Source organism: Nasonia vitripennis, chromosome 2 (genome assembly GCF_009193385.2).
Source record: "Nasonia vitripennis strain AsymCx chromosome 2, Nvit_psr_1.1, whole genome shotgun sequence".
NCBI lineage: Eukaryota > Metazoa > Arthropoda > Insecta > Hymenoptera > Pteromalidae > Nasonia > Nasonia vitripennis.
In genome coordinates this window covers 4,602,860-4,621,144 of record NC_045758.1, presented here as the reverse complement: position 1 = coordinate 4,621,144, position 18,285 = coordinate 4,602,860, and the positions used below count along the sequence as shown (strand labels likewise).

Sequence of the window (18,285 nt, the reverse complement as noted above, 5' to 3'; positions counted from 1 at the left end):
TACTTCCCCATATCACTACGCGCAGATCCAGTGCATATCTAGCGGTAGGTCACCTATATAAAAAATGTCTTTTGTTTGGCATACTTGGGCTACTCATTCTATAACTGCAGATATTAACAAGCCGTTTGTCAAAGTAGTTTTAAAAATTGTTGAGAAATTATGCGAGAAATATTATATGATGCAACGTTTACAGCTTTGAATACTGGATATCTTTCCAAATTGAAGGAACGCAGAGAGAGAAAAAGTTGCTGCACTTTCAGAAAGTCCGGAATCTTCAAAAATAAATTATTACGTTCCTCGTCCTCCTCCACTCTCAACATTAAAAAAAAATTTAAATCATCCAATATCAAATAAGCGTATGAAAACCCTCCGAAATTCCCCACTAACGACACTTTAATCCCAGCTCCTCAAACACTCGCGTAAGCTCTCGCATCGAAACGCAAACACCCAAGACATCAGCCTCTCTCTCGAAAAGCCGCGAATCAACAATCAAACCGTCCGCAACGCGTCGAGCACTTTTCCCACCGGACGAGATCCTCTCTCGCTTCTGGCCGAAGCGAAAGCTCGACTCCGGCGTCTACTGCAGCTCAATCGCGCGTATAGAGCCCGCGCTGCAATGGAAACCGTAAATGCTCATTGCTCGAGTTCGTTTTGTATCGGATTCGCGCTCCACTGATGAAGCTCTCGCATAACCGGATTGTTCGATCGAACATCGGCTTTTAGCTCCCCCGAACGCGTTAATTACGCGCGGCGCAGGGGAAAACACGTGATTTTTGCCGATGCGCGCACGCTCCGATGCTCTTTGATCGTGATTCCTATCTCATTGCGTTCCTGTGATTTCGCAGTCGGCTTGACTGAAAGATTGGGTGCGAACAATTAGCGGGTCGGATTTACTGTTCTCGCACATCGTTTATTGGTTCGATGCGCGAGTGGATATAGTTTAACGATATACCCGCGCACGTTTGATGAGTCGTTAATTTCGTCGACGGGAATGTAATTAGGGATAATTATTCGCTGCCGCAGTAAAATATTTATAGTAGATTTACGAGCCATTAGTTCCGCATGCTTGTGCGTCGTGTATCCGGCGTAATTTCGAAATCAATGCGTTTCGGGTATTCGATACGCGCGCGGAGCGAGACCAAAGGCGCAATACGATTCGGTGTATTAAGCCGCGATCGTATAGAAGAACGGGAAACGTATTCCGCGCTCGATAAATTCCTGCGCGCGTCGAAGGGTCATTATCTCCTTCACGATGGCGAGAGCCGTAAATTAATACATTCTTGACCTCATTACTCCCCGACAGTCGCGGGTGTATTTTATGGTGTTTGGTAAATTTCTCGCTCTGTACATATAGTCGTCGATAAATTTAAATCCAGACGACTTGCTGCACGTCCACTCGCGAAAGTTGTAAAAAATCGCGCCAACTTCTTGCAAGCTCTCGAGAGTATAGAAGAAAAAAGCGCCTGTAAATAGCGATGATGCGCAAAAAGCGACGCTCGAATGATCGATCGTGCGATCCCGCTTTTTCTTACCCATACCCTCTCCGGTCCGCGAAAGAACGATTCTTAATTATCGTCTTATCGAGCGACCCCGACCGTCCGAGGGCCAACCCTTAATTAATGCCCGTATGTCGAAATCGTCTATTTAAATATCACAGTCGATGTTCGGTCCTCATTATCGAAGCAACATACAAGATTTTTTCGCTGTGCATGTGTAATATTTTTCCATTATGTATGCCTGCAACCTGGCATTTGTCCTCCTACAAAAAGCCTCCGCGGACCTATACGACCCTTTCGATCCATAATCCCCGAAATAACAAAAATAATTAATGCCTAAAAAATTCAAGCGGAGAGATCGCATACAAAAATCCACTTAAAGCCTCCCGGAAGCGTGACGTCCTGGCCACGCCTCCTTATTATTGCGATATCGCGTGTCGGCGTGTATAAATTTTCGAAATTTTTCCGCTCTATAGACCTATACTACTCGACTCTAGAGCCTCTTGGCAGGGCCAAGACTGACCTCACGGCGATAGCCTTTTTCTCCTGGCTCTCTTCTTATCGACGGTTATAAGCCCGCGCGTATCGCGACATTTAGCGGCCTCTGCGTTATGTTTTACGGGCGCACGGATAAAGCAGCCGTTTAGAGGGCTGGACGGCGAGCGCAGCCAAGATTTTTATTTCGCCCGACGATATCGCCGCGGTTGGCTGGCCGAGCTTACCGCTTCTGTTTTTTTTCTTCTTATTTTACGCTTTTCTGTTTCTTTTATTGTCCCGCTTTTATCGTCGAGCCTACATGCAGCCGATGAGATGGTTTTTAATAAATTTTCTTGCTACGTTGTAGTCCAGAAAACTTATTGTATCAAAAAGTGCTTTGTACCGAAGAAAAATATCCTCGCGTTTCTTGCGGCAAACTCGTACACGAGACTTGAATTTTCAGGATTTTGCGCCGTGGAAAGTTTCCTACTCGCTTTTTTCACGGTGATTCAAACAGAGCTCAAAACTCGCGCGCAAGAGTAGCGGCCGTCTAATAAAAAGCCTGGAATAGAATCTCGCCTGTAACTCTCACCGCACACCCTTTAATTCAACGTTTTTTTTCTCAAGCAATACTGCAGCGGTAAAACTTTGTCCGTCGCGAAGTAAATTCTTCGCGTCCATATCCTATTTATTTACCCTCCGAAGCCCGACGATAGAACTCGAAACTTTTCCACCTCGACTTCGAGGACTCATAATTTAGCCCTCGTAGCTTATGCAACCGATACACCCACACACAGCAGGAGAGAGAGAGAGAGAGAGAGAGAGAGAGAGAGAGAGAGAGAGAGAGAGAGAGCATGTTATAAATAGCGTGACGTTATTAGCCGTGAAAAATCGCCGCCGGCTCCCGACTCTTTCCGGATATCGATCCGTTGATCCGTCTCCCTTGGCTACGGAGATTTTCGTCGAGCCCTACTGCACGACGACGAGGACGCGCTGATAGATTTCCTCGCGACGCGTATGTACATGCACTGCTGCGCTTCTCCGGAATTTTCGGCGCGACGAGATTGAGTTCGGAGAAAGGGGGATGACGATTCGAGCGGACGGCTGTGCTTTTTCATCTGGTAAGAGCCTCGATTTTACGTACTCTTTTGTGTTTCTGCTACTGGCGCTGTATACTGCGAGAGTAGAGACGCGCGGCGATATATTTTAAGTGCGCGCCGCGCGCAGCCCGTGAAAAAGCGGCTCGTAAAATATTTTACGAGGGTTTTATAGGAGATTATACGCGACTTGTACCATGTATCGATCGTTAGTTACATATTTTTTGCCACGAAGTTGTTTGTGTCGACGTTGGGGGCGATTGAATCGGAAGGGTGTTTACGTAGTGTACTTTTACAAATTTGTAAAGTTATTCTTAGATAGGTTCATTTTATCCTGGCGATTGAATAAAAATTGAAGAGCCGACCCTTAAAAATCGCGGATCAGCATCACGACTTTGCAATTAAACTCCAAAAAGCGAATCCAAAACTCCTTCGGCAAACTTTTCCCTTGACCCATCCCTACATCCAAGCCAGAGATCCCACCGGCCGATATGGCCGCAGTGAATCACTAATTTAACTCGCGCGCGTCGTGTGTGTGCTCTATGCCCACGAAATTGCCCGCAGTTTAACGGCCGGCACCGGTGCGTTCGACCCGTAGAAAATTCCTCGCATAGGTTTACGCGCGTTGGAAGCAAAGGGAATTTTCGCATCGATTCCTCCGTCCGTGCGTGAGCCGCACTTTTCCTAAGCAAAGAGCTTGCAGGGGGTACTTTGCGGTTTCTGGGATGGAACTTCTTCCCGGAATTACTAATTCCGGGTTGACTCGATGTCTTTTCTTGGAAATATCGAGAAAGCGCAGTTTTCGGAAATTTTCAAAGTTATACGTCGTTAGTAGCTATTTCGGGAGGCGCGAGCGTGTCCTGAATGAAAATTAAGCTCTTGATTTCTCGAGTGCGAGATGAATTTCCAACGAGTTTTGCCTTTTTTCTCCCCCACTGAAAACGTGAAGCGCCGAAAAGGCTTGTAACTATTGGATCGTGTATTTCTGCCGAGGAAAACAGCGCGAAATGTAGGTCATGAAAAATTGGAAGAGAATATTTCTACGGAATAAGGCGCATCTGAAGTATTGAAAAAGTATTCCCGCGCACTTATGCATTATTGTGTTGAAAAGTAGGTCCATCCTTATTTTCAAACAATATACCAACGTCTACCTTCGCCACATGAATGATCATTGAAAATAGATCAGCTCAGACTCGAATATGCACGCTCGAATAGCCGGCGGCAAAGGGCAAACGAGCTAATTCAAATATAGGCGGAAAAGCTCTCCGGAAAACCGCAGGAGGACGAGAGTGGAGCGCGTGGCGCCATAAATAGTTTACACGCGCTCGGAAAACGACGGCCGGGGCTTTAGGGTAACTACGGAAAACCCGCGCGGTAAGCTGCTGGTGGAGTTCGCGGCGTCAAATTTCAAGCGCTAATGCAAACAAGCCCCTTGCGGCTTTCTTGGCCGCGGGAACCGAACTTTGCCGCGGATTGCAGTCGCGGCGAAAGCAAACCGGATCCATTGGAAATCGAATACGCCGCGAGAAAGGAAGAGAGTTAACGCATCGCCAACTTGCACTTTTCTTGCTCTTCCTCTCTCGTTTCGCAGCGCTGGAGGCTCTTCTGCGCGACCGTAATTCGAGCGTCGCCGGCGTGTTGGATTATCAAGCGTCGATAAATTACTGACGCTGCCCGGCGATAATGACAAGGAGAGCTTTTTGTTCCGCGCTCGGTGCGGGTTCTGCAGTAATTTTAATGTCGTTGTATGAAATTTGTTTATTTAGAAAGTAATACAAAATTTTTTAAGCGAATCGTTGCGCTCAAGCTCGTGCTTTTCTGCATCGACGCGCGAACCCATTTTCAAAAGAGCCGCGCAGAAATAGCTAGCCCACAATACTTGCCGCGTAAGCGGGCGTCACGAAAGTTCCCGGCAGGCTTTTCGAAAAAGTGCTTTGTATAGGCAAACACGGAGAAAATCACGCCTCGGCGGATTTTCGCGAGCCTCGTCTATATACAGCCTCACAAGGTATCCCCTCGGTGGCGGTAAGCACTTGTCTGTGCGCTAGCGTGGAAAAGAAGAACCGCTAAAGTGCCTCGCGCGTGTGTGACTTTGACAGACCCTTTCGCTGATGCTACTGCGACTATCGAGTCTATATATGGTTAATGGATATGTCGACGCATCATCGGTGAAACTTCTCCGTCATATCGTCTTCGTATAGGTCGCGACATCAAATACGCTTATACTTTCCTGCGTATAATTACCATAAAAGCGTCACGTTAAAAGCGACGGGTATAAAAATGTCGGCGGACGATTAAGTTTTTATTTGTCTCGCGGTGGAAGGAGAATCAAGAGATTAAAAGATTAATGCTCGAGCTGGTGAAATGGACGTTGACAAGACGAGAGAGAGAGAGAGAGAGAGAGAGAGAGAGAGAGAGAGAGAGGGAGGGAGAGAGAGAGAGAGAAGGAAGAAATATGAGAGAAATCGTTTAAGGCGCGGGAGATATTGTGAAGGATGGGCTTAAAGCTCCCGCGCTCGGAGCGACGGCTAACCCAAATTAACGCCCTCGCGAGTATCGACCAATGTGTGTATATATATAAAAGGGCCAGGAGTAGTATATACGAGTACTCAAAAAGTCCGATTATTACGTTCTCCGGCCGGAAAAGTTGCGATCGATACACGTGTCCATATAATGAAACTTTGGATTAAGTCGCGCCCAGGCGCCGACGTCAACGCTCCTTTTTTCCTCCTCCTCGTCACTTTTACAGGAAACTTCTTGATTCCGGGCTGTCTTGAATCGATTTCCGATGGTAATAACAACGGTATCAACGCCCGCAAAGATACACACACGCACGACGTGCGTTATAATCTCGGTCTTGATTTATTCGTGCGAGCTTTTTTCGCGACTTTGATTGCTCGTCTGAAAATTTCAGTCTGATTAAGTATCGCGTTCCGATTGACTTTTAAATATTCAAACGATAGCTTGTGCGCAAAACCGCAATCAGTGAAAAAAGCAAGATAATCCCTACTGCGGGGCGCTTTCAGTTTGCACCGTGAATCGTTAAGCATACACTGTATGCACTCAAAGGAAAACAGATGAATAATCCGAAACGTCACGAAACATGTCTTATTGAATTTCCCGCAATTTATGCGCACGTGTGCGCGGCTAGCTGTGTCCGCAGCCGAGTTTCGTGAATTATTTTCGCTCTGCTGAAAGCCGAATGTTCTCTGTACGCCGAAATCGAATTTCAAGGTTCCTTGAGCCCTTGACTGCTTCCAATGCGTTTATGTAACTGCTTCTCCACATACCTTGTTGTTAGCTTCTACACACAATACAGCATTGTGTTAACCTTCAATTTCGTTCTATAGACACCTACATATAATCCCAAAAATATTCGCATCAGAATTCACACCATGACGCGCTACACTCGATCTATCTCGACTCCCAGCTATTTATCAGTCTATGCATGCGCATATACGCGCAGCCGCAAAGCGCTTATACATTTGCCTCTCTTATACACACGTCTATATGCAACGTAGCCCTGGCTCCGGTAAAATCTATCCGCCGCTGCGGCAGGAAGCGGCGCAGGCGGCGCAAGCTCAGCTATTTGCTAATTCTCTCGCTGGTACAATTGAAGCTATGCCGCGTATATGTATACAAGCCGAGTTCACCGCCTGCGTGTATACATCGGGATCGCGTTACCTGCGCGCGGCGCTTGATGTAATAGTTATTATATACGCGAGCTGCCTGTCTGCGCCGCATCATAGCCTCGGCATGATTGTTTCGCGCCGGTCTTCTAGGACTGCTGCTGATGCTGACGCTCTAAATTATTTTTCTCGTCTCGACTGTTTGCGCGAGAGATGTTGTTGTTTTTGCTGATTATGAGGTGTGCGTTTACCGATTCTGGTAAAGGTGAAAATCGAACAAATTAGAAGTGAAAAAGTCATTCCTCTGCTCGCAGCGATTTATCGGGTGTGCATACCGCAATCGCGGAATCGTGAAACGGGGGTATATTACATACGACTCCAGCTGATACACGCGTATACGATTGACTCGCGCGAGCTAGTACAGTGTGAAATATCTACGGTTACCGGATCGTGTGATTGCAATACGTAGATCGACGTTACAGTCGGATGAGGAGCGTTAACCCCTGTGCCGTAGTCGAGGATCTCAAAAAGTAGATCCGCGCGAGCATCAGCATGCGCGCGTTCGTAACGTTTGTTTTTACGATAATTTTACGATGATGTTCCGTGATATTGAAACGAATTTTTATCGCGACGTTATAAAGGCTTTGTTTTTTCATCGCTCTAGCCGGCGGGAGTAAAAATTTTAACGCGACGAGGCGAAATGAATGTTACGCGATGGTAGTTGCTTTTATCGATACTTGCAGATAAACGAATTCGCAATGTTTACGCAACTATGAACGTTATACGCCCTTACCAGAAATCGTTATTGTACAAATGATTAAAATTCGCCGAATAATTCATCGCTGCAGTAAAGATTGGGAATAGAAATATAAATGTTTGTGACGTAAAGCCAATATTCGAGTATCGCTCGCGGACTTAATTACGAGGCGTCATGTTCACGTAAACGCGCCGCTGTTTAATGTTTCAATACACATTTTACATACAAGTTATCGACTTTTTTTCGACCGAAGCCTCTGTATTTTTAAAGGAGAGCTAGCAATAAATCATCGCTTGGATATCCTCCAAATGACAAGCATTCAGCGTAAAATCCTTACTGCGGCAGTGAAATTTGTCTGTATTAGGTCACGCGCGCGTACTTCGCTCCCTGATCCGAGGAGCTTCCTTTCGATATTGTCCCTTTAGTACTCAATAAAACCCGTTTCTACATGTATCCCTTCGCAGCTATGAACGTGTTTATGGACTCGACTTTATAACGAATTAAAACAAGGAGAGGGAACAGTATAGCGCGCGAAATTTATGACAGAAACTGTGCCTTCCCTTTGAATATCAATACTTTCGAGGACTGTTTACGAGCTCGCGGCGGAATGATTTTCGAATTAGCTCGCTTTGAAATTTCAAAGCAAGTTTTTCGAATTTAGCAGTCTGTGCGGGGCAAAACATTTTCTTTGAATTTTCGACATATCTGCACGCGAATCTGCATAAATGGTAATATAATTCGACGGCACGTGGATTAATAAGGCTATAATGAACGCTGTAACAATGTAAAACGGGGATATTCATGAACTGAATTGCGCACGGATACGTAACGAGCGAGTTAATTACGGTGGAATGATCATGACTGACATTCCTGCGCGCTCTTCAAAAGCTATCGCGAAATTTCGAAGCGCGCTAAAACTGGTAGATGAATGCCGAGCTTTGATGCGATCGATATACTAGAAGGTTCAATCGAATAACCATTCTTTGAGTAAAAAATTATCGACAACAAAGCTACAGCACTCTTTCAATCCCTTTAAAAACGCATTTACGTCGTACGCACGCGTGCCCGCGGGGTAATTATACCCGTAATTCATCGAACTGTTATCCAAAATTGTGCTTTAACCTGCACCCGCGGCCAATGTTGCTATATTTACGCACTGGAACCAGTGAGATATAGGAAGTGCCAGCGAAGCGTGATTTTATCGGCCTGCGCGAGGAGGAGTAGATAGCCGCACACACGAGTGGCGGGAGGCTATAGTTTATTATCCCTGCGTGTGTGATCCATTAGCTACCACCGGCTCTCTCTCTCTCTCTCTCTCTCTCTATCTCTCTCTCTCTCTCTCTCTCACCCTCTAACCCTCCTCTCTTTCAGCCCTTTGCATACACACCTACATATACTCCCCAGTGTCTCGAGATCTCCGCGTAAGATACAGAACAACGAAATAACTTATTCTGAGCTTTCCAGCTTTGAGAGGAAATTATACCGTCTCTGGCGAGGCGCCGCACGCGAAACAAAGGGAATATCGCGTCAGCGCGAATACTTTTCTTCCCTTTGGTAATTTGCCCGAACGCGATAAAAAGACGGGTCGACGCTTTCTTTTTTAACTCCGCCCGGAGGAGGAAAACGAATCGCGGTGTGGGAATGTAATCATTGCCGCGCGGGAATGTGCCTCTTGGACCGAACTTTTCAATTTCCACGCGATATTCGCGAGCTGTGTACTTATTAGGAGATGATGATTCTTTTTTTTTTTAATATAGTCAGGAGCGTTTTTCACATCTCTCGGGGGAAGTTTGCGCAGCGAGTTCAAAAAATCATTATAATTTTCCTTCGCGAAGGTTTCGCCGAGTTTTAGCATCGGCAATTTGCTGACGCCGGCGAGAAATGAATTTTCTATTACACCAGCTATTGTAATATTTTTAACGCGAACCGTAACGTTCGCTGCCTCGCCCCGATGTATGGCCAGCCTCTGCAGCTGTCAAAAGCTGTTCTAAAGATATAAAATATACGAGGTACTAGAGCTTGGTATAGCTCGACACGTAGTCGGGAGCTTTCAAGGCATCTTGGGTCAAATAAACGTAGCGCCGAGCTGCACGCAAGTGTGTATCGACACGATTTTACGCTACGCACACTTCGACGAGACGAGTACTTTTTTGCGAGGTTCACTTTGGAAGCTTTTTCCATTTTGGCTTTTTTTATTATTCTTTACCTATAACGCCGGCAACGGTTATATTACGCACTTGATGGTTGACGGTACTTCGTGTGGGCTTTTCTCAGAGCAAAGTTTAAAATTGTAAAAAATTTTAAGAATATCCCCTTTTGGTATTTATTAGCGAGATAGTATTACGTATTTCCACAATATGTCTGAATGTCTTGAATAAACATGTAAGTTTTATAGGCGTCCAGTTACACTCATCTTATGGTTGGTGGGGTGAAACATTTTAAGACCAGGCATGAAAGATCGAGTAAACAAAAGTGACGTTTCCGCGCGTGAAGGAATACTTTAACTTTGCGTTTTTACATTTTAGAGGCAAAGGTACCTGTTTAAGAATAACTCCGCATACTAGCTTCTGTTTTTCGTCAATTAAATAAACTGATTGAAGAGTTGAACACGGTAATAAATCAGATCTAACAGATTGTAATTCAGTCGAGAACTTTACGCCCGCAGTAAAACTGCCATAGCTTTAATTCCACGGAATATAAAGTCACAGGAGATTTTAGATTTTACGATTATATAAGCATTAGGGGAACTTTCGCCTAGATTTGTGGCTTACATAAAAATGAGGGAAAATAAAAGTTCCATTGCGATGAGCGAACTTTATTCTTAGCCGAGATCCATTTTTAGAAAGCTTATAAAGCATCTCTCATCGTCGTCATCACGAATATAGAATCCGAAGATCCGCACTCTTGTTTTTCATCGCATTTCGAAACGATTTATTTCAGTCATCGTCTCTCCTCTCCGCGCATTGCCTCACGGAGATGATTTATAACGTAAACTCCAATACACGTTGTTGAAAACCAAAAGAAATTATTCAAACTCGATGCAGACGGCATTCAAAACATTCCCATATCAGCGCAAAATTCCGACGCACACACGCGATTAACGCCTCGGCGCATAGGTATCGGGCGCAGGGAAATAAGCGACAATGCGGAAAATGTTGAATGCTCGGTGATTACGCGGCCGAGGTCACCGGGTCCATCGCCGGGGCTTTGTGCGCGAAGTCGGCGCTCCGCGAATTAATTTCAATAATGCGCTCTCCGCGTAATGAAGAGCTTGCAGCGCTTCCCTTTTCACGCTCCGACCGCGCCGCATCGAGCTAAAATCCCTCGTTGTAAGGCGAGCCCGACGATCTGCTCGAGATGCGCACGGCCAAAGCGAAATTTTGATTCAAAGCTTTAGGACACGACCTGGGAATGGGAGAGATGCAGAGAGAGAGAGTAGCGAGCTTTCAAGTGCGCTCCGCAAGCTCCGGAGTAGAGCGCGGTGGCGGCAGACACACGATGGTGCTTGTGCATAGCGACGGTGATAAGCGTCGAGGAGGCAAGTTCGCTGAATGGAAAATTTTGCCATCATCGGTTGGGGGATGTCGGTTTTGAGTAATTGCTAGTGTATTTTAATTTCAAAAGTTGTCAGAGGGAGAGAAGGAGAATCTGTCGTGTATACTTTCGAAAAAGTTTCGCTCGACTGAATTCGTCAGGTTTCACCTACTTTAACAAGCGCATAATACCCAAGTACAGAGCTGCTTCCGCTGGAGCATAGTTGCTTATTCGCCAAAAATCAACCGTGCGCCGCCGTAATTAATTTATCAGTTGCGCGGAACTCTCGCTTCCAAACTTCGCGCGTACACACATACGAGCCTTCCCGTAGGTGTAATACGCTACTCCAGCGCGTTAAGTTGCAGATTAGTCGAAGTCACTTTATAGAGGAGGAGTAGCGGCGTGTGCATATATGTATAGGCGATGAGAGCTCATTGCCGTGGAAATTTACAGTTGTGGCGACGGGGCGACATTGTACATCGTGTAATACAACTATTTTATGCGGCTAATATAGAAGGTACTTCGAGGCGGGACGTAATCGCGTTATAGTTTAATGGGACGACGGGTTAATTAAGTTTTCCCAAAGACGTAGCTCCGAGCGTAGTGCACGTTATTAATAGTTAACGTATAGGTGGAAGCTTTGACGGCTTCGAGTTTGATCGAATTACACGGCTGGGAGAGAACGTGTATACGCAAAAATAACGCGTGTGTATGGCGAATTTGTAAGTTTAAAATTATGTTAATTTACGGGCTGGAAGGTTGTGGAAAATTGGCATTGGTGTGTGCAGTGAGACGATGAGTATAGCGTTGGCGGTCGTTATTTATGGAATAGTTGAAAAAAAAAAATTTGATGCATTGGCTAAAGTTTTGATAAATTCACCTGTCGAACTATAAATCGATTGTCCGATACTCTTTTTTTATTTTTCATTCTGTGAAAGTTTAACGTTCCATTGAAAGTTTGTTACTCATTCATCACCTTTCGCCTATACGTGGTGAATTAATCAACTTGCACTTCTCACGTGGAATCTGTCTTTCCATATATATATATATATATATATATATATATATATTCGCCTGCACATTTTGTTTCTATTGAACCATTTTATGAATTTTGTTTATTTAAGTAACATAAATAGTAATTTGTCTTATCGTATTTCGACTATGATAATCATGTTAATTAGAAATTATTTCCGAAAAATTAATCTCAACACTATAAAAGCCCGCCAATGACGATAGCAACGGGATGTAGTATAAATGGGTAGTCGAAACAGTGGAATTGCCCGGAAATAGCGGTCCCTTCCCACAATATCCGATTAAGGTCGGTAAAGTCGAAAATGAAAACGTGGGCGATCGACCAACGTGTGCGCTGCTTCTCGTGCGGCGAAGCTCGAAACCTCGTTTCAAGTCGCGCAGCGTCTACAGCTTCTGAGGATAACGTAGGGTGCTGTAATCTAATGATTTTTTTACGACTCGTAGTTCTTTGGACCTTTGAATGAAAGTAATTACACCATTATGCTATTATCTCCCGATATTTGAGAAGAATTATTAAATTTTTCAACATTATCTGAAGTTAATTTATTGCTTTGACTAATTTTTCAGAAGTAAGTTCAAAATTTAAGAATTAGACATATGAATATATAAATGTCAATAAGTATTATTGCAATATCTTCTGTCATACGTCGATTTCAAACGAAATCGTATAATCCTCCCAAAGCGTATCACCAGCTGTGGAATGGATGTACCAGCAAATAGAGGCAGTTAAATCAACAGCAAAAAATAAATAAACGCGAAACTCAAACATTCGTTCAGCTAATTTGAATTTAGCGTATGTAAATTTGCCCAAAAGCTACAGTCTAGCTGGGAGATAATTAAAGCGCTCAACATAGGTCATTTGATCAATAGTTTGCCTATACCGTCAAAATGAACACGGAATTGTACATTAAGTTCTCTCTTGAATAATTTTTACAATCTAAACCTACAAAATCAGCCCAAGTGCAAACTCGCTTTCACAAATAAAATCCTTCAATACACCCATCTAGATCCATCAAAAATTATCAAACGCAGAGCAAGCTCGCCTCGGCGAGGAATAATTAAATTCCCGGGCGTGTGCAGCGCTAAAAGCTTCGGCAAACAAAAAGCAAACCCCCCATTTCGCAAATTAAATCGATTCGCGTGGCTAAGCGCGAGACTAAGTATACTAATACGAGACGAGCCGTGTGTATATTCTCTCGAAACTTAAATCGATCCGTATAACGCCGGCAAGTTCGCCGAGAGAGAGTACACTCTCTCTCTCTCTCTTCTCTCTCTCTCTCTCTCTCTCTCTCTCTCTCTCTCTCTCGCGGCCAAATTGCTCGGAGGCTCATCCGCGCCGACGGAGTTTTGACAGCTCGCAATTAACGGTCGGCGAATCGTCGAGCATCAACGCGGAGCCAATCAGCCGCGAGGCAGTGTGTTGTGTAGTACAGCGTCGTAATTGCAACCTCGAGATGCGCGCGGAAGTGTGTGTTGAGGGTATGTGCGGGAGACGATGCACAGCCCATGATCGATCGCGATGCGATGAAAATTCCGTCGACCGACGGTTGCAAACGTCGTTACTATGGCTGTTGCGGTGAAGCGCGCAGCTTTGCTGTGGTTACTTTTAGAGCTGACCACGTGAAACGCTTTTGACGAGCGACGCGCGAAAGGTGATGCACGCGGAACGTTTTTCCTTTCACGAGATTTCTGGACCCGATAAACTATATGGATTTTTATGGTGATTGCAATTTTTACTACATTTATTGCTGAACGAATAAATTACCCAACATAGCTAGATTGTCGAATCCTCGTTCGGCTAATACAAAGAGGCGAAGAAAAAAAAATTGGACTAGTTTCACTTTCGCCGGCGACATTTTGCGCAATCCACTTAGAAAAGCACAATGTCCGATCGATCAGATCAGCGGAGCGTGGCCTATTTGAAATTGCGTAATCGCGAAACCTGCCAAGCATATAAGCGCGCGCTCGCGAGTAGCCTCAGTCGAATTTCCATGTTAAAGACCGTCGCGCGATTAATAACCTCTCTCGTGTGTGTAATACATCTGGTGCTTCGGGCGTATTACATCGACGGCGAAAAAAAGGGGCCGCAGACCGAGAAAGACGACGCGATGCGCGTACGTGTGTATGAACAGGATAAATGGCGGTCAGATAAAGTGATCGAAATGAGCGATCGATCGTCTTTAATCTTTAATAATTCATAAGTCGAGCGGTGTACAGTCGTGTGCGTGGTGGTATAATAGACTATACGGAGGGGGAGACTCCCCAGGGATCGGATGGAATAAGTGAGATAGAGCAAAGACGGCAGAGTGCGCGGCTCTATCGGAGACGCTTCCCCTAGATTCGAAGGAAAAAAAATGTTCCTTCTATATGTCAAGGTTTTTCCACGCTTCTCTTTTTCAGACTTTCAGGCTTGTGACGATTCTGGCCGTTGCGACTTCAGTGGAGCGAATAAATGATGGCGAGCTACGGTTTTAGCTTGTGTTTCTCGCGATGGAAAAAATTTCGTTTGTTGTATTACGATAACTCGATTGTGCAAATAGAACGGTAGTTCTGGACTTTTTAATTGAGAAAATCAATTGTATCGGGATGTTTGTAAATATTCGATGTTACTGTGCCGTATTGCGTTATTGACAAGCGTAGCGCGCAAGAGAACGTTGAAAAATTGTAATCAAAGTGAAGTTTGTTCAGTTATTCTGCAGTTTGCCAGCGTGATGCTGAAGTTTTTAAATTTTTAATAAAAGGCCTTAAAAATTTTCGTTAAAAAGAATGAGATCACCACTTTTACCGCTAACGTCGGTATTTCTTTCTTCATTATTTTCGTGGCGGTGTTCGTTAAATTACACCCGGTCCTGCGGCTCTTCCTTATCGTAAAAACTTTTTCCCTGTGAGAAAAAGGGAAAAAATGTATATTTTCCGAAAGTCGCGTGAAGCGCTCGTGACCACGATAGTCAAAGTGCCGCAACATCACGCGAGCAACTGCTACAGTTATATATATATATATATATATATATATATATATATATATATATATATATATATATATATATATATATATATATACCTTCACGCACGGAACGATTTCACCGAATCCCCGCAGGAGTCGCGAACTTTTTTTTTGCAGACGCGCTGACGTATTCCGCGACTTTTTTTAGCCTTTTGCTTGCATATAGGAAAACGAAAAGCAAGTATTTTAAATGAATTATAAATAACGATGAAATCAAGCGAAACAATTAATCTGGTTCTAAGAGCATTTATGTGTCAAATCTCTTGACCTGAATTCTGATTTTGAATTGACCTCCTCCGTTGCTCGAGGATTTGAATAAGAAATTCATGGTCCCCATCGATTGAACCAGTCAGCGCTTGTCGATAGGATCTAAGTATTAGTAAAGTACATACTCATTGGGAAACGTATTTGCTTGTCATTACCCAGTGATCGACTCGAACAAATTTATTCTTTATTAAAGCTTCAATCATGTAGGTTCGCGCAGACCTCTAACAACGTCAATCTTGACTAAAAGTCTGAGTTGCAGTAGGAATTACAGCACAAGTGCTTCATTGCAGTAAATTAATTACGTAGATGTCAGTATAAGCGTTCGTCGAATATCGTCCAAAGTTTAGGACTGAACTCGGAATTTCTGCAAGTTTTCAATTCATTGGTCTGTTGTGCCAGTTTATACTTGGCAAACATTTCTAATTTTGCCCGCTAACGAGAAGCGTGAAATATAGCGTGGATCGGATAAGATGAATGCGAAGGTGCTAGTTTTCGCGCTCGCACGTGAAATTTATTTTCCGACACCTGTGTCTTCGTCACAGTGTCGTTCGAAACCGTGTTTGATTAATCGACTCTACGAGAATAAAATATCTTGAAATTGGTATTGTTGTAAAGTTTTGTGTTTATTCTTGATAAAATTAAGCAGTTGTAAGAAGGTGTATTTATTCGTCGGATGACTTATCGATGTATCAAGAGTGTACGAAAAATTCCAAGCAAATTTTTTTATCTGTATAACAGGGTCAAGTTGTCACTTCTCATATGTCATCCAGGCAGTCAAACCTTCAAAAAAAAGGTGTCTGAATATAGCAGATAAAGAGTAATGGATGTTCAAGCAAGGCATGCCTTGATACTTTATTACACTTTGCTGGTTCGAAAAGTCTTTGGTTCAATAGTACTGCTGTAATAATCTTATAATTGATGTTCAATATTAGCTCTGCCTTATGAGAATATGAGAAAAGTTATAAAATTTATGAGTTTGTTGCATAAACTAGTAGATGATTCGTTTTACAACTTACCAGTACGAAACGCAATCATGCGCTTTTAATTCAGTACACATTAAATATGTGATCTTTTTTATAAAACGTTTAAAAAACAGCTGTAAAACACATACAATATGTAAAATGGGTTTTGATTAACAAATATGGATATGTACATTGTACATTGCATAACATGAAATAACAATCAGTTCATCATAATTAGCTTTCATTTGTCTTCACTTTAAATCAAAGTTATAGTCCTCGAACGCATGAGCTTGATAATTAGATCAAGCATTTTCTTTTTCTTTTGTTAGCAAACGCGAGTTTCTGAATCCAATTTAAACTTCTGTAGTACTAAATTACACGAAACTTTTACTCTTAAACAATGTGATTAAAGTTTGCGTTGCATGCGAGAAATCGCTTGTAAACATTTTTCTACTCCTCGCTGTATTTAAACTTTGCATTGAGCAGTTGTAACTGTTATAACGATACGTCATTAACCATTTGACGTTATAGAGTTCGAAGAGTTAGAAATCAGCCGTAGTAGTGCCGAGTCTGAAATTTTCGCTTTTCTAATCTCTCATTAAACTGCCGAAATTTGCTGTCATTGGCATACTAGTATAAAAATGTGAAAAGCAAACAGCGGTATATATACTAACAAGGACAAATGATTATCTTCTTTTATTTGATTTATGATAAATGCCCACTGTGTATTTCAACCTTGCTGAACAATATTCTCAGAACCAGACGTTTTATTTTTCGAAGGAATGCCATATTATTGAACGTTTTCTTACACTATTATCGATCATAATGGCCCATTGTTTGATGATAAAATTATATAAGTGCATTAAACATGAACAAAGTTTATAATTTGCTCATGATTATTTACCGTTTTAATAATAAAGCTGGTATAAATACCTTGTAGTTCATAAAACGAAGTCAGTAGCTATTCACATCAGTCGGTATCGGTAGAGCAAACAATTCCTTCAAGATGAGAGGGTTATTATTAATCATTTGTGCTATATCGGCAGCGCAAGGAAATCCCGTACGTATATATTATAAATTATTTTTAATTGTGTGCAATCAGTTCGTCTAATTGAAACGTGATTTAAACGCTTTAATCTCTTTTGATGACAAAGGTATCTTCATCAAATGAACAAGGTGTAAATTATAAAAAACAAGCTGAAACATTATTAAAGAACATAGAAACTATACAAAAAGATATGAAAGAAGTTGTAGAACAAGGGAAGGTTGTACATGAAGAATTACATGAATCAAGAAACAAAATTTTCACCGTCATAAATGAAAACCCATTAGTACTGGAAATGAAGGTAAAATAAAAATGTAATTCAGCAAAGTCAGTTCCCTTTTATGAAAATTATCAATAATCATTCCCGTTGTTTTATAAATAATAAGGAAACGCTATTGAAATCTGAAAACCAAGAAAAGGTTGAAGAGTGTCAACAACAATTGGATAATAAACTTTACTGGCTTGGTGTCAATCTCAGACAACATTTAACAGATGATGTTGAAAGTAATTTAAAAGCTCTGGAATTAACGAACTTGATTATGGATTCGGTAATTTAATATTTACATATCTCAAAATTATGTGTCTTAATAATATCTTTTATGTAATTAACATTTCATATATTCACATAGGAGTTGGAAGAGATGAAACGTGACCTTAAAAATAACCTTGAAAACAATCAAGATCCATGCACGAAGGGTGATACAAGCTGCGACACAATTGGAACATACGTAGACAAAATAGAAGAAGGCTTACAAATTGTTGACTTAATTAAAACACAAATACCCAATTTGATTAACAATGTCTTAGATTACCTTGCGACTGCGGTAGTGCCCAAAGAAATCCCAGAGATACTGGAATCAGTCGATAAGTGTATGAAATAAAAGTGATACGAGTACCTTGTTCTAAGGATTAAGTGTGATTTTTAGTAAATTTTAGTTAATAAATAACATTTTTATAAGATTGAGACATTGAGTTTTTTTGCATC

At 42.6% G+C, this 18,285-nt stretch overlaps 2 protein-coding genes across 13 annotated transcripts in view; both read left to right on the top strand.

Annotated features, from left to right (window-relative positions):
* The window catches only part of LOC100121029 (calcium/calmodulin-dependent 3',5'-cyclic nucleotide phosphodiesterase 1), a 151,341-nt gene that overhangs the window by 42,079 nt on the left and 90,977 nt on the right, over positions 1–18,285 (top strand). The gene's annotated exons all lie outside the window — the stretch shown is intronic.
* On the top strand, positions 13,980–18,264 carry LOC100679403. Of its 2 annotated transcripts, XM_003427080.5 has the most exons (5): positions 13,980–14,397; positions 17,196–17,315; positions 17,410–17,601; positions 17,687–17,848; positions 17,930–18,264. In XM_003427080.5, exons 2-5 carry the CDS (start codon positions 17,262–17,264, stop codon positions 18,179–18,181), a joined length of 660 nt encoding a protein of 219 aa, XP_003427128.1. In that variant the 5' UTR covers positions 13,980–14,397; positions 17,196–17,261; the 3' UTR covers positions 18,182–18,264. The 2 variants fall into 2 exon arrangements, with proteins under 2 accessions (XP_003427128.1, XP_031779031.1); XM_031923171.1 differs by lacking the exon at positions 13,980–14,397 and having other exon boundaries at positions 15,160–17,315.